Here is a 20,667-nt window from a genome sequence, read left to right on the forward strand (position 1 = left end):
CAGAGACAACACAATGAAGGCCCATATCATATCCAACGTTCTTGAAAGTTTGTGATAGTCGACATTATTTTGCATGTGAGGAGGACATGCTGAGCTCCAAATGACGGCTTTCTGGTTTAAGCCTTGCATTTTATTTCTCAAGACTTTAATTGTTGTTGAGAAAGAATAAATCGTCATGACGACTAGAGGCATTAAAGACAGCCAATACAACCAAATAGCCAATAGACTCTCCTGAAAAAGAAAGAAACCACTGGTGAACTGAGCAACATATACAGATCAGCTAAGGAAAACAAAGCCTGACGACAGAAACATTTTGTGAAAGTTGTGAACAAAAACCCAAACTATAGTTTATTTCAGTGACAAATTAAAAAAAAATGAGCAGGTGTGTAGGTATCACAATTCATGTAACAAAGTTTTTACAAAGAAGAGACCAAGACCTCTAGGAGAGGTGGAAAGGCCACAGTGTGGAAGAAGAAAGGATCTGCTCGTGATCCAGACCACATATAAGCTCATCTGTGAAGCACAGGGACACCGCTGCAGCTTGTATGGCTGCTTCAGAAACAGGCTAATTCCTGATGACTCATTATGGTGGCAGCAGAATGAATACAGAGACGAAAACATGAACCCATGAAAAGAAACAACAACTGAAGGAGCCTCCAGGAAAAGAAGAAGAACAACAAGTTGGTGTTGTGATTTTTTATTTATTTCAAAACTACTAAGACGATAGAGGACATCATAAATTAAAGACATATTCCCATAATGTGTTAGAATAAGTATTGTCAGTGCCATTTATCAGGTTGCTGATATGATGTATGGCTTATTAGAAAGATAACATCAAACATATATACTTTCTAATCACACCATCTTCTACTACAGAGCTCTGATCCCTGTTGAGTTGGATTCATTTCTCTGCTTCATGTCATATTTCTCCTGAGTGATCTGTGCCCCTTTGCTCGATTTCTGCCCAGCAACCCAGTAAACTGATTGAAATCACTTCTTCATGACGTAACACATTTGTTGGAGCAGTTGATATGTGTGACAGGTGACGCTGTCATCCCTGGCAGAGGTGCATTTTGGTGTATGCTTGATTGCATGTGCACGTGTGTATAAAGGAAATATACGAGGTCCTGTGTAAACTGTGAAAGAGCCAACATGCGGTTCACTGAAATGCCTCTCATTGTGACAGCAGTTCTGTCTGAACAGCAATTACGGTCAGAGGCCGAACGATGCCACCTGCATCCCTGGATGTCTCTAACAGACCCCCATGGGATTGACAGTAAATTAAGTGAAGCTATGTCTATTCTGACAGTGAGATGCTGTAGGTCACAAACTGAAGGTCTTTCCAGGCAGCTAGACAGGTTTCCCTTCCAAGTCTATTTAAAGTCAAGCAGAGCGACTGAAGTCACTGGAACCTAAATACACAAGATTAACGACATGGAAGGGTCTCTTTGTGTGAACTCTGCTGTATAGGTGTGATGTTGAACGCAAATTCACAAGGCTAACATGTGATCGCATTTATCATTTCAAATGTGATACAACTGTGTGTGACAATAGTGACGTGGCGGTAAAAGAAGGGGGTAAATAAAATGTAAAATCTAAATCTGTCTACTGTATGTGATCACATTTAATCTATGAATGCCTTTCTCTCTTGAAAGTCAGTTTTGTATTACATCATGGTAACATTAAGTACAAACCATTTATTGCATTAGAAAGATGTGTATCAGCTTGAAAAGCAACCCAGCAGCGAAGAAAAGAGGTTCAACTGTATTGGAGGTGTATTTATTCTCCACATTGCACTTGTGTCCATCGCTACACATCACACACACACAACAAACGTAACCTCTCCTTGCAGTGGGATTGTTCATCATTGTGTGTTTGAAGGAAGCCTTTGAGCTCCTGAGTGATGTATTTAAGTGTGCAGCCTTGTTAACCCTTTGCTTCTGCTTTATTGGGCAGGAGTGCGTTGTGTCCGGGCTCTCACTGGGATCCTGGAGTGCGTCACATTGTCTGCGAGCCTGTGTTTGGATAAGGCAGCATGCCCATTGTTTCTGATGCCCCAGCTGGTCTGAGGTATGCCTCCATGCCCCTGAAATAGAAAGACAGCTGAGGGCTGCCATGCATACTGAGGGCAGGGCTGGCCGGGCCCACTGACCCAGACCACAACTTAGTACAATGAAAGACGAGGTATTGTCTGGAGCCAGAGGCTAATAGCTGAGGTATCAAGCCCACAAATGGCTCGCTAAAAGACTGATTAACTCTGCTGTGTGTTATTGTTGCCCGAGTGTATAGTTGGATGTCAGGGGCTTGGAGCGAGTGTGGAGGAGTAATTGAGGCTTTAGAGTGTGTTTGTGCCACGCGTCAGCCCGTCTCCACTGATGAACCAATGGCTAAGACCTGAGCCCACAGTTGCTGCAACGCATTGTGGGCAGGCACGAGGCGATTACAGAAATATCCACCAGCGATGAATGCTTTGATCCAAAATGAAACGCTGCTTCACTGCCCATTTTTAGGTTACTGCTTTCGTGCAAAATAGGTATCTTAATATTTGCTTTCTAAAGCAACCAAGCACGTGTTATGTAGCACTGAAACACCTAACAGAGCAGTTTAGAAAACCATGACACAAAATGTACAAAAAAAGAACACGTATAGTAATCTTTTTTTCTGTTTTACTGAAACTACGCACATACAGATTCCGAGATTTTGGTTTACTGGGAGTTTTCACGAGATACAACTGAAACAATAATGATGGACAGACATACATGTATAGATGTGCCCCCTTACATACATGAAATGCATCTTAAAGTGCCTGAAATCAAGAATAAACAAGTAAAAACAAACTGCAAGAAAGCAGACAACACTTATAGATCTCTGCATTGTCTCATTCATGAAGCAAACATCAGTAAACCTCTTTTGGCAGCATTATTTCTGATGAACAGTCCAACCTGCAGACATGTGACCGTGATGTGTGTGATTAAATGCTGGTGAGGATGAGTGCAGTCATAGCTCCCAATCTCTCTGCATCCCACTACCTAAGCCTGCCGGCATTCGGTGCATGATGATCTAAAACAACTGTGACCGACCCCCAGATTAAAATGCCCAAAATGTCAGTTCCTCACTTGACTGTGGACTCTGTTCCAACATTTTGGAGCTGAGGCCTACAGCTGAACGGGGGAAGGTGGAAGGTAATTTAAAGCTGGCCAAATGTCCAATTATCAAAACATGAGAATTAATGGGCCTGGCCACATTAGGGTCTAAATGATTTTGAGGAACACTGGGGACGTAAGGAGAGCTGCTGGTCTGAGGAGTCAGCTGTTGCAGTGCGCTGCACTATAGCAGTGCAGAGAGATGTGCTGGTGGACGACGAACACAGCATGCGCTTCACTATGTGTTTGTGTGTGTTTACATGCCGGAGTATGCGGACTTATTTAAAGCCAGCAGCTCTGGGGACTGGGGATTCATCTCCTCCTCATGTGTTATCAGCATGCCAACTTTTCAAATGGTGCACCAAGTGACATCGTACATAAACCAGTCTCTGCCTCTCTGAAGAGCCTCTTGTCCCAGAATAGCTCAGGCCCGCTCTATCTAACTGATGCCCAAGAAAGTTTGAGCCATCACAGCGACACCTCTCAGTCTGCCACGGCAACAGATAGCGACATCAACAAAGATGGCCGCCCCTCACGTTAAGACATTCATTTAGGTGTTTGTGTTTTCCTGTGCCCGTGTGCGTGGAGGGTAAAGCGAGCACACCCACTCTGCCATATTACAAGTAGGCTAATCACCTCTCAGGGTTTGTAAATGTTACACCGCTTCTGTTAAAAGTAGAAGGCCCTCTTCGGCTTATCTGCTCGGCTTTTGTTAAATTAAACGCCGCCAACAGTTAACAGTCAATCTCCCTATCAGGAATGCTGGACTCTGGCTTTGTCTATTCTGAGAAACTGTGGTCCCCTTTCCCTCCCCCCCCCCCCCATGCTGCACTGTCACCCTGCTCTCATACCAGGCACCAACCTCTCCCCTTGCTCTGAAGGTCAGATCTGGTAGAGCCAGAGTGTGAGAGGCGCAATGTGTTTGCCAGATTTACTGGATACGCAAAATAAAACTAACTGCATGCGACGACAAGATACACAACACGCTGCAAAGTGAACAGTTACAGGACACTTTTTTTAAATGGGAGGCCCAAGGTGCTATGGTTCTGGATGGTTCTGGCTACAGCTATGAAGAAACTATCTAAAAAACTAAAATTAAATGGAAGATTTATCATCACATCTATTGACCGATTTGTCTCTAATTTGTTTTCATATTCTTACATGAGCCACTTATGTTTCTGGTAGGAGCCACGCGCCATGTTTCTCGCTATTAATATAATATTGTGTATTTATAGTAGCATGTTTAATGCCACACAGCTCCTGAAATAATCTCTTCTATGGCTCCATCCTCTGTGGCCACACACAATGGCAAACATCTCTGTTGGCACTTAACACGACAAAAGCGGCAAGACTACTACTCGGAGGCCAACATGAGCTCATAAGCATCAAAGTTGCTTCAAGGGGGTAAAGTTCATGTGCGTTTTATCAGGAGTTTGAGGGTGAATAAAAGCAATAACTAAATTCTACACATACTAAGAAGTACCATTGTCCTGTCTAAGGTTGTAACTTTGTGGTTACACTGTGAATATAAGATTCAATTTTCAGGTTTTGTTGCAAGGTGTGGACACAAATCCTTGTCCTTGTAGAGGCAATGATGCACTGCCCTTCAGAATCTATGTAGTGAAAAAATTCCCCTCTGCAGGGATGCTCCTAATGCAACTCTCTCCCACTCCCTCGCTGTGTGTACAGTGCATAAAATAACTGGGATACAAAAATAGCCGGCTTGGGTTTAGCACAATGACAAAAACGTAGCTTTCCTTTTGTGTCAATTGAGACAAGCGCTCAGCACCAATAGGCGTCGGAGGAGGTGGCATATGCTAATGAGGGACAAATGTCCACTGACCGTGACCTTGAGGAACACAGTATAAAGCAGGGCACATCTCACCAAGCTGTTATTTCGTGTGGTCGCCCTGAGGTCAGTGGACATCTTTTTGCCTTTTGTTTGGTAGGTTGCTCATTGCGCATTTTACGCGCGGCTCGGCTGCACTTTAAAGCGTCTTCTAGAGTATTGATTTCATTTACAGCATTAAACTAATACTGTTTACTTTGGCTGACACGTGTCAGTTAAAACGAATTGGGTTTCTATATTTTTTTTTTTTTTGTTTGTTGTTGTTGTTGTTGTCATTTGGAGACAGTGGATTTGCGTTCTTTGCGCACAGGCATTGTTGCCTTCGCCACGTACTGTTTTCATCAATAAGGGAAGAAACTAAAACAGCTGTAAGATATTCACAACCACTGACCCTAACGCAAAACTTTGTTTTCTTACAAAGGAAGTCCCACAACTCGTCTGTCTCGCTGGTGCGTCCGGGTCTGGGGGCCGGCGACGAGTTCCCACCATGTCGCGCTTTGACGTTAAGGAGTTCGGTGAGGCTGCTTCGTTTTTACGCAAATCTGAACTGGAGCAGCTGACGGCGCAGACCGTCGCTTTTGACGGTAGGCCTAATAAGGACACTCGAAAGAAACCAAACCTTATAGGGCGCATCACATTAAAATATTCATATCAGAACTTGCATTAATAGCTTTTAAATGCAGTATTAAATTTATATCCGCTCAAATCCACAGGTAGTTAGTAAAAAAAGAGTTGGAACACGTCAAAAAAGCAGGATAAATAATACAATATTATATAAGATAAATCTTCCTGAATTATTGTATTTATTTCTTTTCATTTCTGATAGTCAAATGCCACAGTTTTCTATCATTTTCACTTCATTGTAACTTCTGTATATAATGATCAGTATTGTTACTACAATAAGAAATTAATGAAATAAACTATTCTCTAGCTCCTCGGTTTTTAATATATTCTCTGTCAGCCTCTGGGTTTTGGTCAGCTTTGCAATTTTCCAACACCCTCACTAAGTACACACCTCTGTGCTGTACTGTTAGGTAAGAAGCGAGCCTGGATCCCTGATGAAAAAGAGGCATACATTGAGATCGAAATCAAGGAGCATCGGGGAGACAAAGTCATTGTTGAGACCAAAGATGGGAAGGTAAGTGTCCATCCCTCCTTCCACTGTCTGCTGAATAAAATTCAACTCAACCTTTATAAAAAAACAAACCACTGCACATGTTCAGTACAGTGGTGTGATCCCCTCCTCATGTCTGCCTGTGTTCGTCGTTGCAGACTTTGACAGTAAAGGACGGTGACATCCAGCAGATGAATCCTCCTAAGTATGACATGATCGAAGACATGGCCATGCTGACACACCTCAATGAGGCCTCTGTGCTGTACAACCTCCGCCGACGCTACTCTGCCTGGATGATCTATGTGAGTGTCTCATTATGGACTGGTGGTACTTCCCCTATTCCATGTTTCCATGTTCCCTTAAGAGACATAATTACTAATATTAAATTACTAAACCCAGTAATTCGATCTAGGTGAACTGTAAGTTTGAGACACGACTCTGTCAGTAGCAGAACTAATCATTTTGGTTTAAAGTGGTGGCTCATAGCCAGCTAATCTTATGCCATGCCCTCTTCTTATCTCAGACCTACTCCGGGCTTTTCTGTGTGACCGTGAATCCATACAAATGGCTTCCCGTCTACACCGCCCCTGTGGTCGCTGCCTACAAAGGCAAACGCCGCTCTGAGGCTCCGCCGCACATCTACTCCATCGCAGATAACGCCTACAATGACATGCTGCGCAGTGAGTGCACACACTCTTAAATGTTGAATTCAAACAAGCATATTCATGCTGTAAAATACAAAGATCATATTAAGACACACATTTATTTTCTGTTCCTCAGATCGAGAAAATCAGTCCATGCTCATCACGTGAGTATTACCTGCTTCAAAATAATTTATTTGCTGTGTTTCAAGGCACAAATTGGAGATGAAATAGACATTTTGTATGTATCTCCACACAGCCCACACAGTCACCTTTTCAAGTTTATTTCCTCCTTTTTAGTTTTTGGCTTTGACTATAATATCTTCCTCGCTTTTTTCTTTTTCCTTCTGTCTCGTTGCGTGCAGTGTAATGGTTTGGATTTACACTTGTACACCTGTACCAGATTTGTGAACAGTTTTTTTTTTTTACTGTACTTGTTGTATGCACACTTTTATGCACTTTTATGTACATTTTTCATTTTTCACAATCCTGTAGCGGAGAATCCGGTGCTGGCAAAACTGTCAACACGAAACGTGTCATTCAGTATTTTGCCATTGTGGCAGCTCTTGGGGAAACAACTGCTAAAAAAGGAGTAAGGCTGAAGTGGCAACCCATATTTTTGTTCCCCACCTTCCCTTTTTAAAGCTTTTTTGCTGTATTTTTTTTATTTTCTTCATTTTTTTTCTTCTTCTTTTTTTTTTTTTTTTTTGGTCCCAGGATTCCTTAAATGCTTTCCCTTTAAACTGTGTCCATACATTTTCCTCAGTCACTGTCAAAGTGGTGAATGTGAGAACTGATTACATTCATGTCTGAGTCCTTTACCCTCATGTAGCCATTTCCAGTCACTCTACTTTGCTTCCTCACTGATTTTTGAACCATTTTCTTTTCCCTTTCCATGCAGTTTCATTATTTTTGGCTCAAAATCTTTTCGCTTTGCTTTGATTTTTGATATTTGACTTTACTGTTTTGTTTCATGCTCATTTTTCCCCTGTGTTCCCCACACTTCATCATACAAAACACGGTGGCCATTGGTTTTACTACAGCTTTAACAACCAAGTCTCTAATTTTCCAGCTGGTCATGATGTTCCCCTTTGGTTGTGAAAGTATTATTCAATCCCACTTGAGAAAATATTACACTCACAGGCTTCTCACCTTCTTTTTTTGCAGCAAGGTCCTGCCACTAAAACAGGGGTGAGTCAGAGTTACAGAAAGATTAACGTGCTTAACAGCAAATAAAAAAATAAACCTTGAATTGCAAACAAATATTAATGATAAATAATGTGAATAATGGCCATCTTTACATTGTACTTTTAATTTTCTGTCCTAGGGGACTCTGGAGGATCAGATCATTGAGGCGAATCCCGCCATGGAGGCGTTTGGTAATGCTAAAACTCTAAGGAATGACAATTCATCCCGTTTTGTAAGTACCTGGAGTTCCCCCTGTCTAATATATTGTAAACAAACTCAAATGGATTTAAGGTTCCTAATCCTAACATTCTTGTGCCTCCCATGTTTCCCACAGGGCAAGTTCATCAGGATCCACTTTGGACCTACTGGCAAACTGGCCTCAGCTGATATCGATATTTGTGAGTTATCGATCGCACGCTGTCTTTTAACACCACAGATTCCTCTTTGTGTTTAATGTTGAATGTGAACATGTCACACCTCTTGTGGTCTGCAGATCTTCTGGAAAAATCCAGAGTGATATTTCAGCAGCCGGGTGAGAGGAGCTACCACATCTACTACCAGATCATGTCGCAGAAGAAACCAGAACTGTTAGGTTTGTCCTTCTGGCTGCTCTGGATAGTTGATTACATTCTGCTGCATGACTGAATACAACACACATCATCCAGTGGAAATTTTCTTTCAGACATGCTGCTGGTGTCCTCCAACCCGTACGATTACCACTTCTGCTCCCAGGGGGTCACTACTGTGGAGAACTTGGATGACGGACAGGAGCTGATGGGTACTGATGTAAGAACTATCTATATCTATATCTATAGGAAGAGGAATTGAACTGCCTCTGAGTACAGAGCACTGAGCAGATAAAATCATCTTGTCCTCTCTACAGCGGGCCATGGACATCCTCGGGTTCCTGCCTGATGAAAAGTATGGCTGCTATAAAATAGTTGGAGCCATCATGCACTTTGGCAACATGAAATTCAAGCAAAAGCAGCGCGAGGAGCAGGCGGAGGCCGACGGCACTGAAAGTAGGAACCGGCACCGTAACATTTGAACAGAAGCGACGACAGATTTAAGAGCAGGCTTGTGATTCACTGTGATTCTTTTGTTTCGTTCTTGCCTTGTTTGGTGAGCAGGTGCAGACAAGGCCTCATACCTGATGGGAGTCAGTTCAGCCGACCTCATCAAAGGCCTCCTCCACCCGAGGGTGAAGGTGGGGAACGAGTACGTGGTGAAAGGACAGAATGTTGAGCAGGTAAAATGAGGCACAACTGGACAACAAATCTATAAACATTATCGCTTTGGATAAAAGCGTCTGGCAAATGACTATGTTGCCGCCTATGTGAATGACAGCTGGACCTCTTGTGTTTGTGCTGGTGCTGCAGGTTAACTATGCCGTTGGTGCTCTGGCCAAAGCCACATATGACCGAATGTTTAAATGGCTCGTGGGACGTATCAACAGGACGCTGTACACCTCCCTGCCTCGCCAGTACTTCATAGGAGTGCTGGACATCGCTGGGTTTGAGATCTTTGAGGTAAGTTGATCTGTGTGTGTGATATTTTCACGCTGCTCGCTCTTTTCTTACGTTGGTGAAATAGCAACACTGCAGGACGAGTTCACATGCGGTCTGGTTTAGTGTGCCGTTCAATTTTGATGCTTTCATCGCAGCTCAACAGCTTCGAGCAGCTGTGCATCAACTTCACAAATGAGAAACTGCAACAGTTTTTCAACCACCACATGTTCATCCTGGAGCAAGAGGAGTACAAGAGGGAGGGCATTGAATGGACCTTCATCGATTTCGGATTGGATCTTCAAGCTTGCATTGACCTCATTGAAAAGGTAAACAAAGACCCGTATTCACACTAAGCTGAATCATGAATCATAACCCTTCTCCAACTAACACGCTGCTCTTCCGCCAGCCTCTGGGCATCATGTCCATCCTCGAAGAGGAGTGCATGTTCCCGAAGGCCACAGACAGCAGCTTTAAAGCCAAGCTATATGATAATCACATTGGCAAGTCACCCAACTTCCAAAAGCCACGGCCAGACAAGAAGCGAAAGTATGAGACCCACTTTGAGCTGGTGCACTACGCTGGAGTGGTAAGCGTGTTCCAACGAGAGGCAGGAAACAATACAATCCAAAGGCAGTAGTTTTTAAATGCATCATATTTTTCACAGGTACCGTACAACATCATTGGCTGGCTGGACAAGAACAAAGACCCACTGAACGAGACAGTGGTGGCATGTTTCCAAAAGTCTGCCAACAAGCTGCTAGCTGCTCTGTACGAGAACTACATAGGCTCAGACTCAGGTACAGTACACGGGGTCGTGACAGAAGACTACAGCACATCTTAAGATGGTCAAATTATTAACTGCTAATTACCGCACAGCAGCTGACCCAAAACCTGGTGGCAAGGAAAAGAGGAAGAAGGCAGCTTCTTTCCAGACGGTGTCTCAGCTTCATAAGGTGAGACTGACATCACTGTTAAGATAGAGCATGTGAATGTAGACAGAGATCATTCTGTGTTTTAGATGGGCGTCAGTGGATAGCGGGGACGGAGGCAGTTAAGACTTGCAGTGATGTTTAGGGCAATGATCACATGAACATCACTTTAAGTCTGTGCTGGCTCCTCTCTCATTTACATCGAGGACAACATGTGGAACACATGGTTTTGTGGGATAAAATGTGTTGCATTAAGGTTCTATAATAATGTTCTGCAATAAGTAAATAATCAAAGTATTTGGTTTTACTTATTTTACTCACTTATTCCTGCAGGAGAATCTGAACAAGCTGATGACCAACCTCCGCAGCACCCAGCCTCACTTTGTTCGCTGCATCATCCCCAATGAGACCAAGACTCCAGGTTAATGCACAGAGCAAACATCACCACACAGCACTTCTCAAATTATCATTAACAAAGTGATGGGGTCTTAATTGTTATTGAAACCTGCTCTGTGCAGGGGTCATGGATGCATTCCTGGTGCTCCATCAGCTACGCTGTAACGGTGTGTTGGAAGGCATCAGGATCTGCAGAAAGGGGTTTCCCAACCGCATCCTTTATGCGGAGTTCAAACAGCGGTAAGACAAACCAGACGTACTGTACAGGAAAGGCACTTTTTGGATACCATCATTGTTACTTTCAGCCTCAGTGAGTCGGTAGTCCCAAAGCGTCCTTTAATTCTTCTTTCACTTATTAATTTGTTCAGCTATCGCATCCTGAACCCCCACGCCATCCCAGATGATACGTTTGTGGACAGCAGGAAAGCTGCAGAGAAGCTGCTGGCCTCCCTGGATATAGACCACAACCAATACAGATTTGGACACACAAAGGTAGAAGGCAGCAGTTTGTGTGGAGTCATTCTCTACTTAATGAATTTGATCGTTTTTAATGTTTAAAATATCTTTTATCTTTAGAGAAGGCTTGTGTAAGATTTGAAATACAAGACTTTTAATTGGAATCAAACATATTTATTAAACAGTATATCCTCAGTTTCCATCAATTCATTTATTTGGTTAGGGTTCTTACTTACTACTTTAGCTTTGTTTGCTCTCCCCCTGCACTGTAGGTGTTCTTTAAAGCGGGCCTGCTGGGTCACCTCGAGGAACTGAGGGACGAGCGTTTGGCCAAAGTCCTGACATTGCTTCAGGCAGCTGCTCGTGGCAAAATCATGAGGCTAGAGTTGGCAAAGATGACAGAAAGGAGGTAAACGTTAAAATACATTTTTTCCACAAAAGCCTTTGAGCCTTGTGTCTTGGGAAGGTGAAAACGTGAGCGTAGAAAAAACAACTCCAGCGCCAGTTGCTTCTCTGAACAGGTTCAGCTGCAACATGATCGGCCACAAGCTTTTCAGCTCGTGATACACTATACCTTAGTGTTCACTCCCTCGCTCTAGTATGCGTGGCATGCAAGGGCAGTGTTATCGGCGTGTGTGAGGCGTGTGCTTGCCCTTTCATGTTTACCAGGCATGTGTGTGGCTCTCCTGTTAATAAGGGCCCCCATCCCTCTCAAACACACCACTCCTGCAGGTCTCCGGCCATTCTCTCCGTCCTCTCTCTCTAAATTAAACAATGCTGACGGTGTCCTCAGAGCCAGGTGGCGACATGTGTCAAGTGACAGCTGCTTGGGCCCTCCCTAAAAATACAACTCTCGGCCTCCTCCCTGGATGCCCAGTGGCCCCTGGCCCCTTTTGTCCGCGGCGCCTGCTCTTCTAAGTGGGTGCATTGGTGGGATATGTGGAGGGTGACAGAGGATTAAAGCTGGCTGTTGGACAGAGGGCTTTAGTTTCTAAATAAACACAGACGCTCACCTTTGAGAGGCACTTGGCATGGAGTCACGTCAAAAATGCAATCATCTCCCCCACCCTCACCGAGTGACCTCCCACCCCTACGTGTGCATGCTCACTCAAACTCACCCTCTAAACACTGATAGGAAGTCCTTGACCAGTGTGTTGTGGGTCCATATTTAGGGCTGTGAGACGCCATCATACTGAGACTAAATCAATCTAGTCGCCCTGTTTGGTCACAGTCGTGAAACATCAAAAGCAGCATTAGGTGTATGATTTCAAATTGCATCCCTTTGGCGTATGATTAGACACAAGAGAGGAGGTAGTCGCAGGATTAGTGCCAAAAATCAAGCACCAAGGAGAAGTAACTAAATAAATAAAGGGGAAGTCCAGGATAAATCTTGCTGACCTTCTCTCAATATACTTGCTCTCAGCTTCAGTCGTACTGGTCTTAAAGTGCCATGTGCTCTATATCTGTGGTTCCAAATCTTTTTTTTTCACACTTATCCCCACAGCAAAAGCAAATACGCCTTCATCAGTGCAACTGTCAGTCAAGTTCTGTATTTGTTCATTTGAATAAATTATGACTTGTACTTGTACATTTTGTAGTGGTGGAAGCTCGATGTTTTGATGTAGGTATTCGCTATCTTTTAAACCATTTATCCTTTACTTTTAATTATAGTAGTTATAGTAATAGGTCTACTATTTATATTTTACTTTGAAGTATATTTTAGGTATTTTAACTCTTTATTAATTTGTTTTTATTAGTTTGAACCATTTATCCATGATTTTTAGCTATAGCCATTTAGACCTCTGTGTTCTCTTATGACATTCAAGTGGTAGAGTTCACCAACAAGTCAATATATATATTAATTAATAATCAATCAAATCATATTTAATATAGAGTTAATAATAAGTAATTAACTTATTTACTTAAGTAACCCCTGGGCTACAAGAAACACTTCTTGGGATTTGCTGGTTCTTATTATGTGCCCTCTCAAAGTTGCCATTCATTTATGCATTCCTATTTTCAGGGAAGCTCTGATGATCATCCAGTGGAACATCCGGGCCTTCAATGCAGTCAAGCACTGGCCCTGGATGAAGCTCTTCTTCAAAATCAAACCCCTGCTGAAGAGCGCCGCCACAGAGAAGGAGCTGGTCTCTTTGAAAGAGGAACTGGCCAAGCTGAAGGAAGCTCTGGAGAAATCTGAGGTCAAGCGTAAAGAGCTAGAAGAGAGGCAGGTCAGCCTGATCCAAGAGAAGAATGACCTTTCTCTTCAGCTGCAGGCAGTAAGTGCTACTTTTAGTCATAGATTTGGGTTTTAGAAAGACTGTAATAATGTGGGAATACACTGGATGCATGTTTTTTTCTCCTCTATCATAAAGGAGCAGGACAATCTAGCAGATGCGGAGGACCGCTGTGATCTGCTCATCAAAACTAAGATCCAGCTGGAGGCTAAAGTGAAGGAACTCCTGGAGAGGCTTGAGGACGAAGAGGAGATGAGCTCTAATTTGCTCGCTAAGAAACGCAAGCTTGAGGATGAGTGTGCTGAGCTGAAGAAAGACATAGACGACCTGGAGATCACCTTGGCTAAAGTGGAAAAGGAGAAACACGCCACTGAGAACAAGGTGAGGAGAGCCGAAAAGGAGAGCAACAAGTTGCCTCTAGAGGGCACTGAAAGGCCAAAGAGATATCCACAAGGCATTCGAGGAGCTGTACTGAGCGTGCAGGTGGAAAAAAGAAAAGTATTTATGCTTTTGATTTCTAATGTAATAAGTGACATGTTTCTTTCTTTCACCTGGCTCACAGGTGAAGAATCTCATTGAGGAGATGTCAGCTTTAGATGAAACCATACTGAAGCTCACCAAGGAGAAGAAGGCTCTCCAAGAGGCCCACCAGCAGACTCTGGATGACCTGCAGGCAGAGGAAGACAAAGTCAACACTCTGACCAAAGCCAAGGCAAAGTTGGAGCAACAAGTGGATGATGTGAGTTGATTTATTGCCCATATAAGCATATAAAAACATATGTTCATATCATTCAGCCCACGTGGGACAATATATTACAATATGTAACACTTTCAATCAGCTGGAGGGCTCACTGGAACAAGAGAAGAAGCTGCGTATGGACCTGGAACGGGTCAGACGTAAGCTGGAGGGAGATCTGAAACTTTCTTTGGAGTCTGTCATGGACCTGGAGAACGACAAGCAGCAACTTGAAGAGAAGATGAAAAAGTGAGAGTTATCATATGTTCACAGAAAAACATCTTCTTTACTCTGAAGCTGTTGAGAAGTAGTTACGAATGATCATTACCTTTTTTTTTTTTTTTACCAGGAAAGACTTTGAAATGAATCAGATGAGCACAAGGATCGAAGATGAGCAAGCCATTGTCAATCAGCTCCAGAAGAAGATAAAAGAGCTACAGGTGACAATTAGTCTCCTGACCTCTAACAGACTGGTAATGAGACATCACCTTGACAAAGTAATGAACCAGTAATTTTCCTCCAGGCTCGCACTGAGGAGCTGGAGGAGGAGCTGGAGGCCGACCGGGCTTGTAGGGCTAAAGTGGAGAAGCAGCGCGGCGATGTGGCGCGTGAGTTGGAGGAGCTGAGTGAGCGGCTGGAGGAGGCTGGGGGGGCCACCTCCACCCAGATTGAGATCAATAAGAAGAGAGAGGCAGACTTTCTGAAGCTGCGCCGAGATCTGGAGGAGGCCATGCTGCACCATGAGGCTACAACAGCCGCCTTACGGAAGAAGCATGCTGACAGCGTTGCGGAGCTGAGCGAGCAGATAGACAGCCTACAGAGAGTCAAGCAGAAGCTGGAGAAGGAGAGGAGTGAGGCAAAGATGGAAGCTGACGATTTGGCCTCTACTGTGGAGCAGCTCTCCAAGGGCAAGGTGCATATAGTAGATGAACGACGACCACACTGAGAGATTTAACGTAAGATGGGACCTACTAGGTGAAAAACTAAGGTTTCCATTTCCCGTCTGCAGGCTACTTCAGAGAAGATGTGCCGCCTGTATGAAGACCAAATGAATGAAGCTAAAGCCAAGGTTGAAGAGCTCCAGAGGCAGCTCAATGAAACCAACACCCAAAAAGCCCGTGCTCAGGCCGAGAGCGGTGAGGACCTTTGACTTTATCAGTTAAACAGATTTCACAGACTGGTTAGCAACACAAATATCTTTCTATCCTGTGTAGCCGAGGTGGGCAGGAAGCTTGAAGAGCGAGAATCTATGGTCTCCCAGCTCCAGCGTGCCAAGAACTCCTTCAGCCAGAATGTCGAGGAGCTCAAGAAACAGCTGGAGGAGGAGAATAAGGTCAGCTCCTCCTGGCATCAGTCACGGATTGCTATACTCAGAATTCATAGGGAATTAATTAAAAATTCTTTCAGGTTAACTGACTTTTTTTCTACCTCCCTGATTGGTCTCTTAAGGCTAAGAACACCCTTGCCCATGCACTGCAGTCATCTAGACATGACTGTGATCTTCTGAGAGAGCAGTATGAAGAGGAGCAGGAAACCAAGGCTGAGCTGCAGAGAGCTCTGTCCAAGGCCAACGCCGAGGTGGCTCAGTGGAGAACAAAGTATGAAACTGATGCCATCCAGAGGACCGAGGAGCTGGAGGAAGCCAAGTAAGTGAGATCTACTTAAACAGTTACAGAATCTGATGGTGCAGGACGGTCTTCTGAAATTTGTTTTGCCTCTTATCAGGAAGAAACTGGTGACACGGCTGCAGGAGGCTGAGGAAACAGTGGAGGCATCCAATGCCAAGTGCTCCTCTCTGGAGAAGACTAAGCACCGTCTCCAGACAGAAATCGAGGACCTGGTCATCGACCTGGAGCGTTCTAATGCTGCAGCTGCTGCCCTCGACAAGAAGCAACGCAACTTTGACAAGGTATCGCTGGTTGCACACTGCTCTTGTTCAAGGGAAACCATCCTCATTAATGCAATGAATAACAGTTTATATATGCATCTGTCTTCTCGCTTGATGTATTGGTAGGATTGTGTACTCACAAGGCCAGGTCAGGACTTTCACTGCAAAAATGTGTCTCGTTGTTTCCTCCAGGTGCTGGCAGAGTGGAAACAGAAGTATGAAGAGTGCCAGTCAGAGCTGGAGAGCTCTCAGAAAGAGTCTCGCAGCCTGAGCACTGAGCTCTTCAAACTGAAGAACTCCTACGAGGAGACCCTGGATCATCTGGAGACCATTAAGAGAGAGAACAAGAACCTCCAAGGTACATGCTGTTGTGTCTCTGGTTATGCACAGATGAGAGAGTTGCTTAATAGGAAGTTGCAGTTTATGAAATATACTGTTAATTACTTGGCCATCTCTGCTTCCCTAGAGGAGATCGCTGACCTATCTGATCAAATCAGTCAGGGAGCAAAGACCATCCATGAGCTGGAGAAGATGAAGAAGGGTCTGGAGATTGAGAAAAGTGAGATTCAAGCTGCACTAGAAGAAGCTGAAGTAAGGATTTTGCTAAGCCTTGTCATTTCCTCCTCTTTGGGATATTCCTGAGTGAACAGCTGGAGCGTGTCTGTCTCTCAGGGTACCTTAGAGCACGAAGAGAGCAAAACTCTCCGGATCCAGCTGGAGCTTAACCAGATCAAGGCTGACGTTGACCGCAAGCTGGCAGAGAAGGATGAGGAAATTGACAACCTTCGGTACGGTTTATTGGTACCCTCATCATCCCATTTTACACCATGTTTATAATTAAATCTGACCTGCTACAATTTCTACCCTATTATCATTTTTCTAGCCGGAACCACCAGCGAACACTGGAGTCTATGCAGGCCACCTTGGATGCCGAGGCTAAGTCTCGCAACGAGGCAGTGCGCCTGAGGAAGAAGATGGAGGGTGACCTCAATGAGATGGAGGTGCAGCTGAACCATGCAAACAGGCAGGCCTCAGAGTCCCAGAAACTCCTGAGAAACCTCCAGGTCCAGATCAAGGTGAGACCGTACAGCAGGCAGCTGGTGAAGTTGTCCGATGCCTCAGGTTGATTGCGTGTGCATCAGGTCACTCACCTCTCTTCTGATGATCTGTTACGCCAGGATGTTCAGCTGGAGCTGGATGAGACCATTCATCAAAACGAGGAGCTGAAGGAGCAGGTGGCGGTGACCGAGCGCCGAAACAACCTGCTGGCTGCTGAGGTGGAGGAGCTCAGGGCTCTGCTGGAGCAGAACGACCGTTCACGCAAACTAGCCGAGCATGAGCTGCTCGAAGCCACTGAGAGAGTCAACCTGTTGCACTCTCAGGTAGGAAAATGCAGCCACTCGCTTATCAAAGGATTGTCACTCATTTCCTCAGGCTAGTTAATCTTGTGCATGTTTGTTTGGTTTATATTTAAAACCAAATAAACTGAGAGCTAAATTGTGACGTGAGTTTTCCAATGACCTTTCCTGCTCCAGAACACTGGGCTGATCAACCAGAAGAAGAAGCTTGAGAGCGATCTGTCCATGCTGTCGAATGAGGTGGACGATGCTGTGCAGGAGTGCCGCAATGCAGAGGAGAAGGCCAAAAAGGCCATTACTGATGTGAGACCCCGAAAAAAACGAGTTTTGTTTCTTATTAAAAACACCAGTGTACACAATATTTACATATACTACTAGATAACTCACAATATATCCACATAGGTTCTGATGGAGACCCTACTTACTTCCTAAATAAACATCTACGCCAGAGGCCTATTGACTGTTGCTCCTGCTGGTGCCATTTGGAGGATATTTAATGCCTCTTTAACACTGATCTTTCATATTTGTAGGCAGCCATGATGGCAGAGGAGCTGAAGAAGGAACAGGACACCAGCGCCCATCTGGAGAGGATGAAGAAGAACATGGAGCAGACCATAAAGGATCTGCAGATGCGTCTGGATGAGGCTGAGCAGATTGCCCTCAAAGGGGGCAAGAAGCAGGTCCAAAAGTTAGAGGCCAGGGTAAGAGCTGGTGTTCACTATCCTATCTGAACATCCTGATAACACTGCCGCTGTAATGGTCGATGCGTTGACTGTCTGTTTGCTCATCCTCCTTGTAGGTCAAAGAACTGGAGAATGAACTGGAATCTGAGCAAAAGAAGAGCCAAGAGTATCAGAAGGGAGTACGCAAGTATGAGAGGAAAATCAAAGAGCTCTCCTACCAGGTAAGCTGCAGCTGCTGCTGTGGTCTGATATAGAATATGCTTCGATATTGTAAAACCCATGGAGAGCTCAATCTGCTGCTTTATGCAGGCTGAGGAAGACAAGAAGAACTTGGTTCGCCTGCAGGACCTCATCGATAAACTGCAGGCCAAGGTGAAAGGTTACAAGAGACAGGCTGAAGAAGCGGTGAGTTCACTGTCAGCTGTCTGGTATTAGTTTGCTGCCAATGATTGACAATCATCTTAATATTATTTACAAAAGTCAGTTTGCAATAAATAGTTTTCTTGGTATCCTCCCTGCAGGAGGAGCAGGCCAACACCAACCTGACAAAGTACAAAAAGCTGCAGCATGAGCTCGACGATGCAGAGGAGAGGGCTGATATGGCAGAATCGCAGGTCAATAAGCTCCGTGCGCGCACCCGCGACCAGGGAACCAAGGTTGGTAGACTACATTCATGTAATACTTTTCATATTACAATATGCTACAGAAATTGAATGACCTTTGGAAGAATGTATTAAAATTAGCCAGCCGCCTTTATAACTCGGACTAATCTTAGAAGAGTCTGGATGTAATCCTCGGTTGAAGATGACCTCACATAACTCTCTCATGTGATCTCTAGTGCACTCGCAAGTAACTCTATGATCCTGTGTATGTGGTTGCTAATAAACAACTGTCTTGTGTATTTCAGCTTGCTGAGTGATGCAGTGAGAGCAAACATAGCACAGCTAGCCAGCTGCAACAGCTGTGCTTGACTGTGTGGATGCACCCGAATAAAAACTTTTGAACCTTTAAATATGACTGATTTATTATTTTTTTTCCATTATATATATATATATGGGATACAGACAGAAGTCGAAAAAGAAGGTCTAAAGAATTTATTATATTATAATTTGACAAACAGCTGTTAAATAAGGAAAATTAAGTTTAATACCAGCAGTAGAGGATTACCGTGAGCATGAAAGTTGGCTACAGAAGTGCTTGTAATAGAATGTTCTCCTTTGCTGGATGGTCAATCAGGAAAACAAAAAGATTAAGAGTGAAGCATACAGAGGTGGATTTGCTAAAGCAAATGCAAAAACAGTATTTTTTTTAAATTAATTACTGATATTGATATTATACCATATTATCCGCTGTCAGCATCATTAATGGTTGTTCTTTTCAACAAAATGTCCATAAATGCATTTGATCCTGATGAGCTGAGATACAATCATATTTGATTTATTATGTCCAATATCCTCATCATGCCAAACATTACACAAAAACACAAAGCAAGTTAAAAGTCAAATTATCAGGGATCTAACATAAAAGATAAATTGTGTTATATTTAACACTATGCAGCATGTGATTGGCAAAGAGGATAACATTTCACCGCTTCCTATGCAAACTAATGAACCAATGAAATCTAAGGCCTACTAGGAGTATCACACCATATACAGCCTAACTATGAAGAACCAATTCTTTCTGAACTTCAGATTATAAAGCTAGAGAAGTCAGGGGATTGTTTATATAGTGGTTTTAAAAAATGAATTTGGGTTTTTATAAGAGGGTTATGGTCAATTTGATACACAATCAGTACTTAAAAACCTAACACCACTGCAGAAGTACCCTGTGTGAACGTTATCAGGAAGCCAGAGCAGTTATTTCAGGCATCCAGCGAAGTAACTGAGAGTTTGTAAGACAAAAGCACTTATAAAGTGTACTTGCATTAACTTCACAGCAAAGCACAGAAGATGAACAAATTCAAAGTGTGTGCACACACCCATCAAGAGATTTAAGACATGCTGAACGAAAGCTAGAAAATAAGAAAACATTTCTGGCTGATTAGCTATTGAGCAAATAAAAGGCTTCAAAAGTGTAAAAGTGTGTTTGCATACCTTGGAGGCATAAGCACTAGTAACTCATAGGATCAGGGGCCATTGTACAAATGCCCTTATACATTCACATGAACATGTATTATGACTCATGACATGCTGGGAGTAAATCTGTACACCTGTCCTTTGACGTGGTTTGATCTGTCTGGTGTTAGGACAAAATATGAGGTAGCTCATTTATTTCTCAGGTCTGCGTCTTCGTCGTTCACAAAACTGCTGCACATTCAGGCCATGGACGCACGGATCAACACAGCCATGCTCAAACCTTCTCAATCCAAACTAGAGATCAAGTGCCATGCAACAAGATCCATCAGAAAAAGGAAAGATTGTCATTCTCAGCTTGTAGTCAGGGATTTTGAGAAATACCAGAGAAATTGAAACAGACTTTTAAAGACGACAATGTTGGACTGAAGACTAATTCTCAAAACAATCAGTATGTTGTGGAACAATG

General features: G+C 43.7%; 1 protein-coding gene across 4 annotated transcripts; it reads left to right on the top strand.

The window, feature by feature from the left end:
* Positions 1-5,009: 5,009 nt before the first annotated feature.
* On the top strand, positions 5,010-19,138 carry myh7ba (myosin, heavy chain 7B, cardiac muscle, beta a). Of its 4 annotated transcripts, none has more exons than XM_026349218.1 (44): positions 5,010-5,088; positions 5,414-5,576; positions 6,027-6,130; positions 6,265-6,408; positions 6,630-6,786; positions 6,887-6,914; positions 7,243-7,339; positions 7,915-7,938; positions 8,075-8,167; positions 8,270-8,333; positions 8,429-8,527; positions 8,618-8,721; positions 8,819-8,957; positions 9,066-9,184; positions 9,315-9,464; positions 9,599-9,769; positions 9,850-10,029; positions 10,108-10,240; positions 10,320-10,396; positions 10,706-10,793; positions 10,891-11,008; positions 11,137-11,260; positions 11,497-11,633; positions 13,248-13,503; positions 13,600-13,842; positions 14,024-14,200; positions 14,301-14,446; positions 14,547-14,637; positions 14,721-15,110; positions 15,207-15,333; positions 15,412-15,530; positions 15,647-15,843; positions 15,923-16,106; positions 16,278-16,443; positions 16,552-16,676; positions 16,758-16,873; positions 16,969-17,161; positions 17,264-17,467; positions 17,621-17,746; positions 17,974-18,144; positions 18,243-18,347; positions 18,436-18,531; positions 18,648-18,782; positions 19,034-19,138. In XM_026349218.1, exons 2-44 carry the CDS (start codon positions 5,480-5,482, stop codon positions 19,043-19,045), a joined length of 5,826 nt encoding a protein of 1,941 aa, XP_026205003.1. In that variant the 5' UTR covers positions 5,010-5,088; positions 5,414-5,479; the 3' UTR covers positions 19,046-19,138. The 4 variants fall into 4 exon arrangements, with proteins under 4 accessions (XP_026205003.1, XP_026205005.1, XP_026205004.1 ...); XM_026349220.1 differs by having other exon boundaries at positions 10,323-10,396; XM_026349219.1 differs by having other exon boundaries at positions 5,042-5,058.
* The last annotated feature ends 1,529 nt before the right edge of the window (positions 19,139-20,667 follow it).

This window comes from Anabas testudineus, chromosome 5, assembly GCF_900324465.2.
Source record: "Anabas testudineus chromosome 5, fAnaTes1.2, whole genome shotgun sequence".
NCBI lineage: Eukaryota > Metazoa > Chordata > Actinopteri > Anabantiformes > Anabantidae > Anabas > Anabas testudineus.

Excerpts from the sequence above, each read along its gene's own strand:
- myh7ba (XM_026349218.1), top strand. The coding sequence starts at position 5,480 with ATGTCGCGCTTTGACGTTAAGGAGTTCGGTGAGGCTGCTTCGTTTTTA. Across the intron at positions 6,131-6,264 it reads TTGAGACCAAAGATGGGAAG|ACTTTGACAGTAAAGGACGG; the intron begins GTAAGTGTCCAT and ends TCGTCGTTGCAG. Across the intron at positions 18,348-18,435 it reads TCAAAGAGCTCTCCTACCAG|GCTGAGGAAGACAAGAAGAA; the intron begins GTAAGCTGCAGC and ends TGCTTTATGCAG.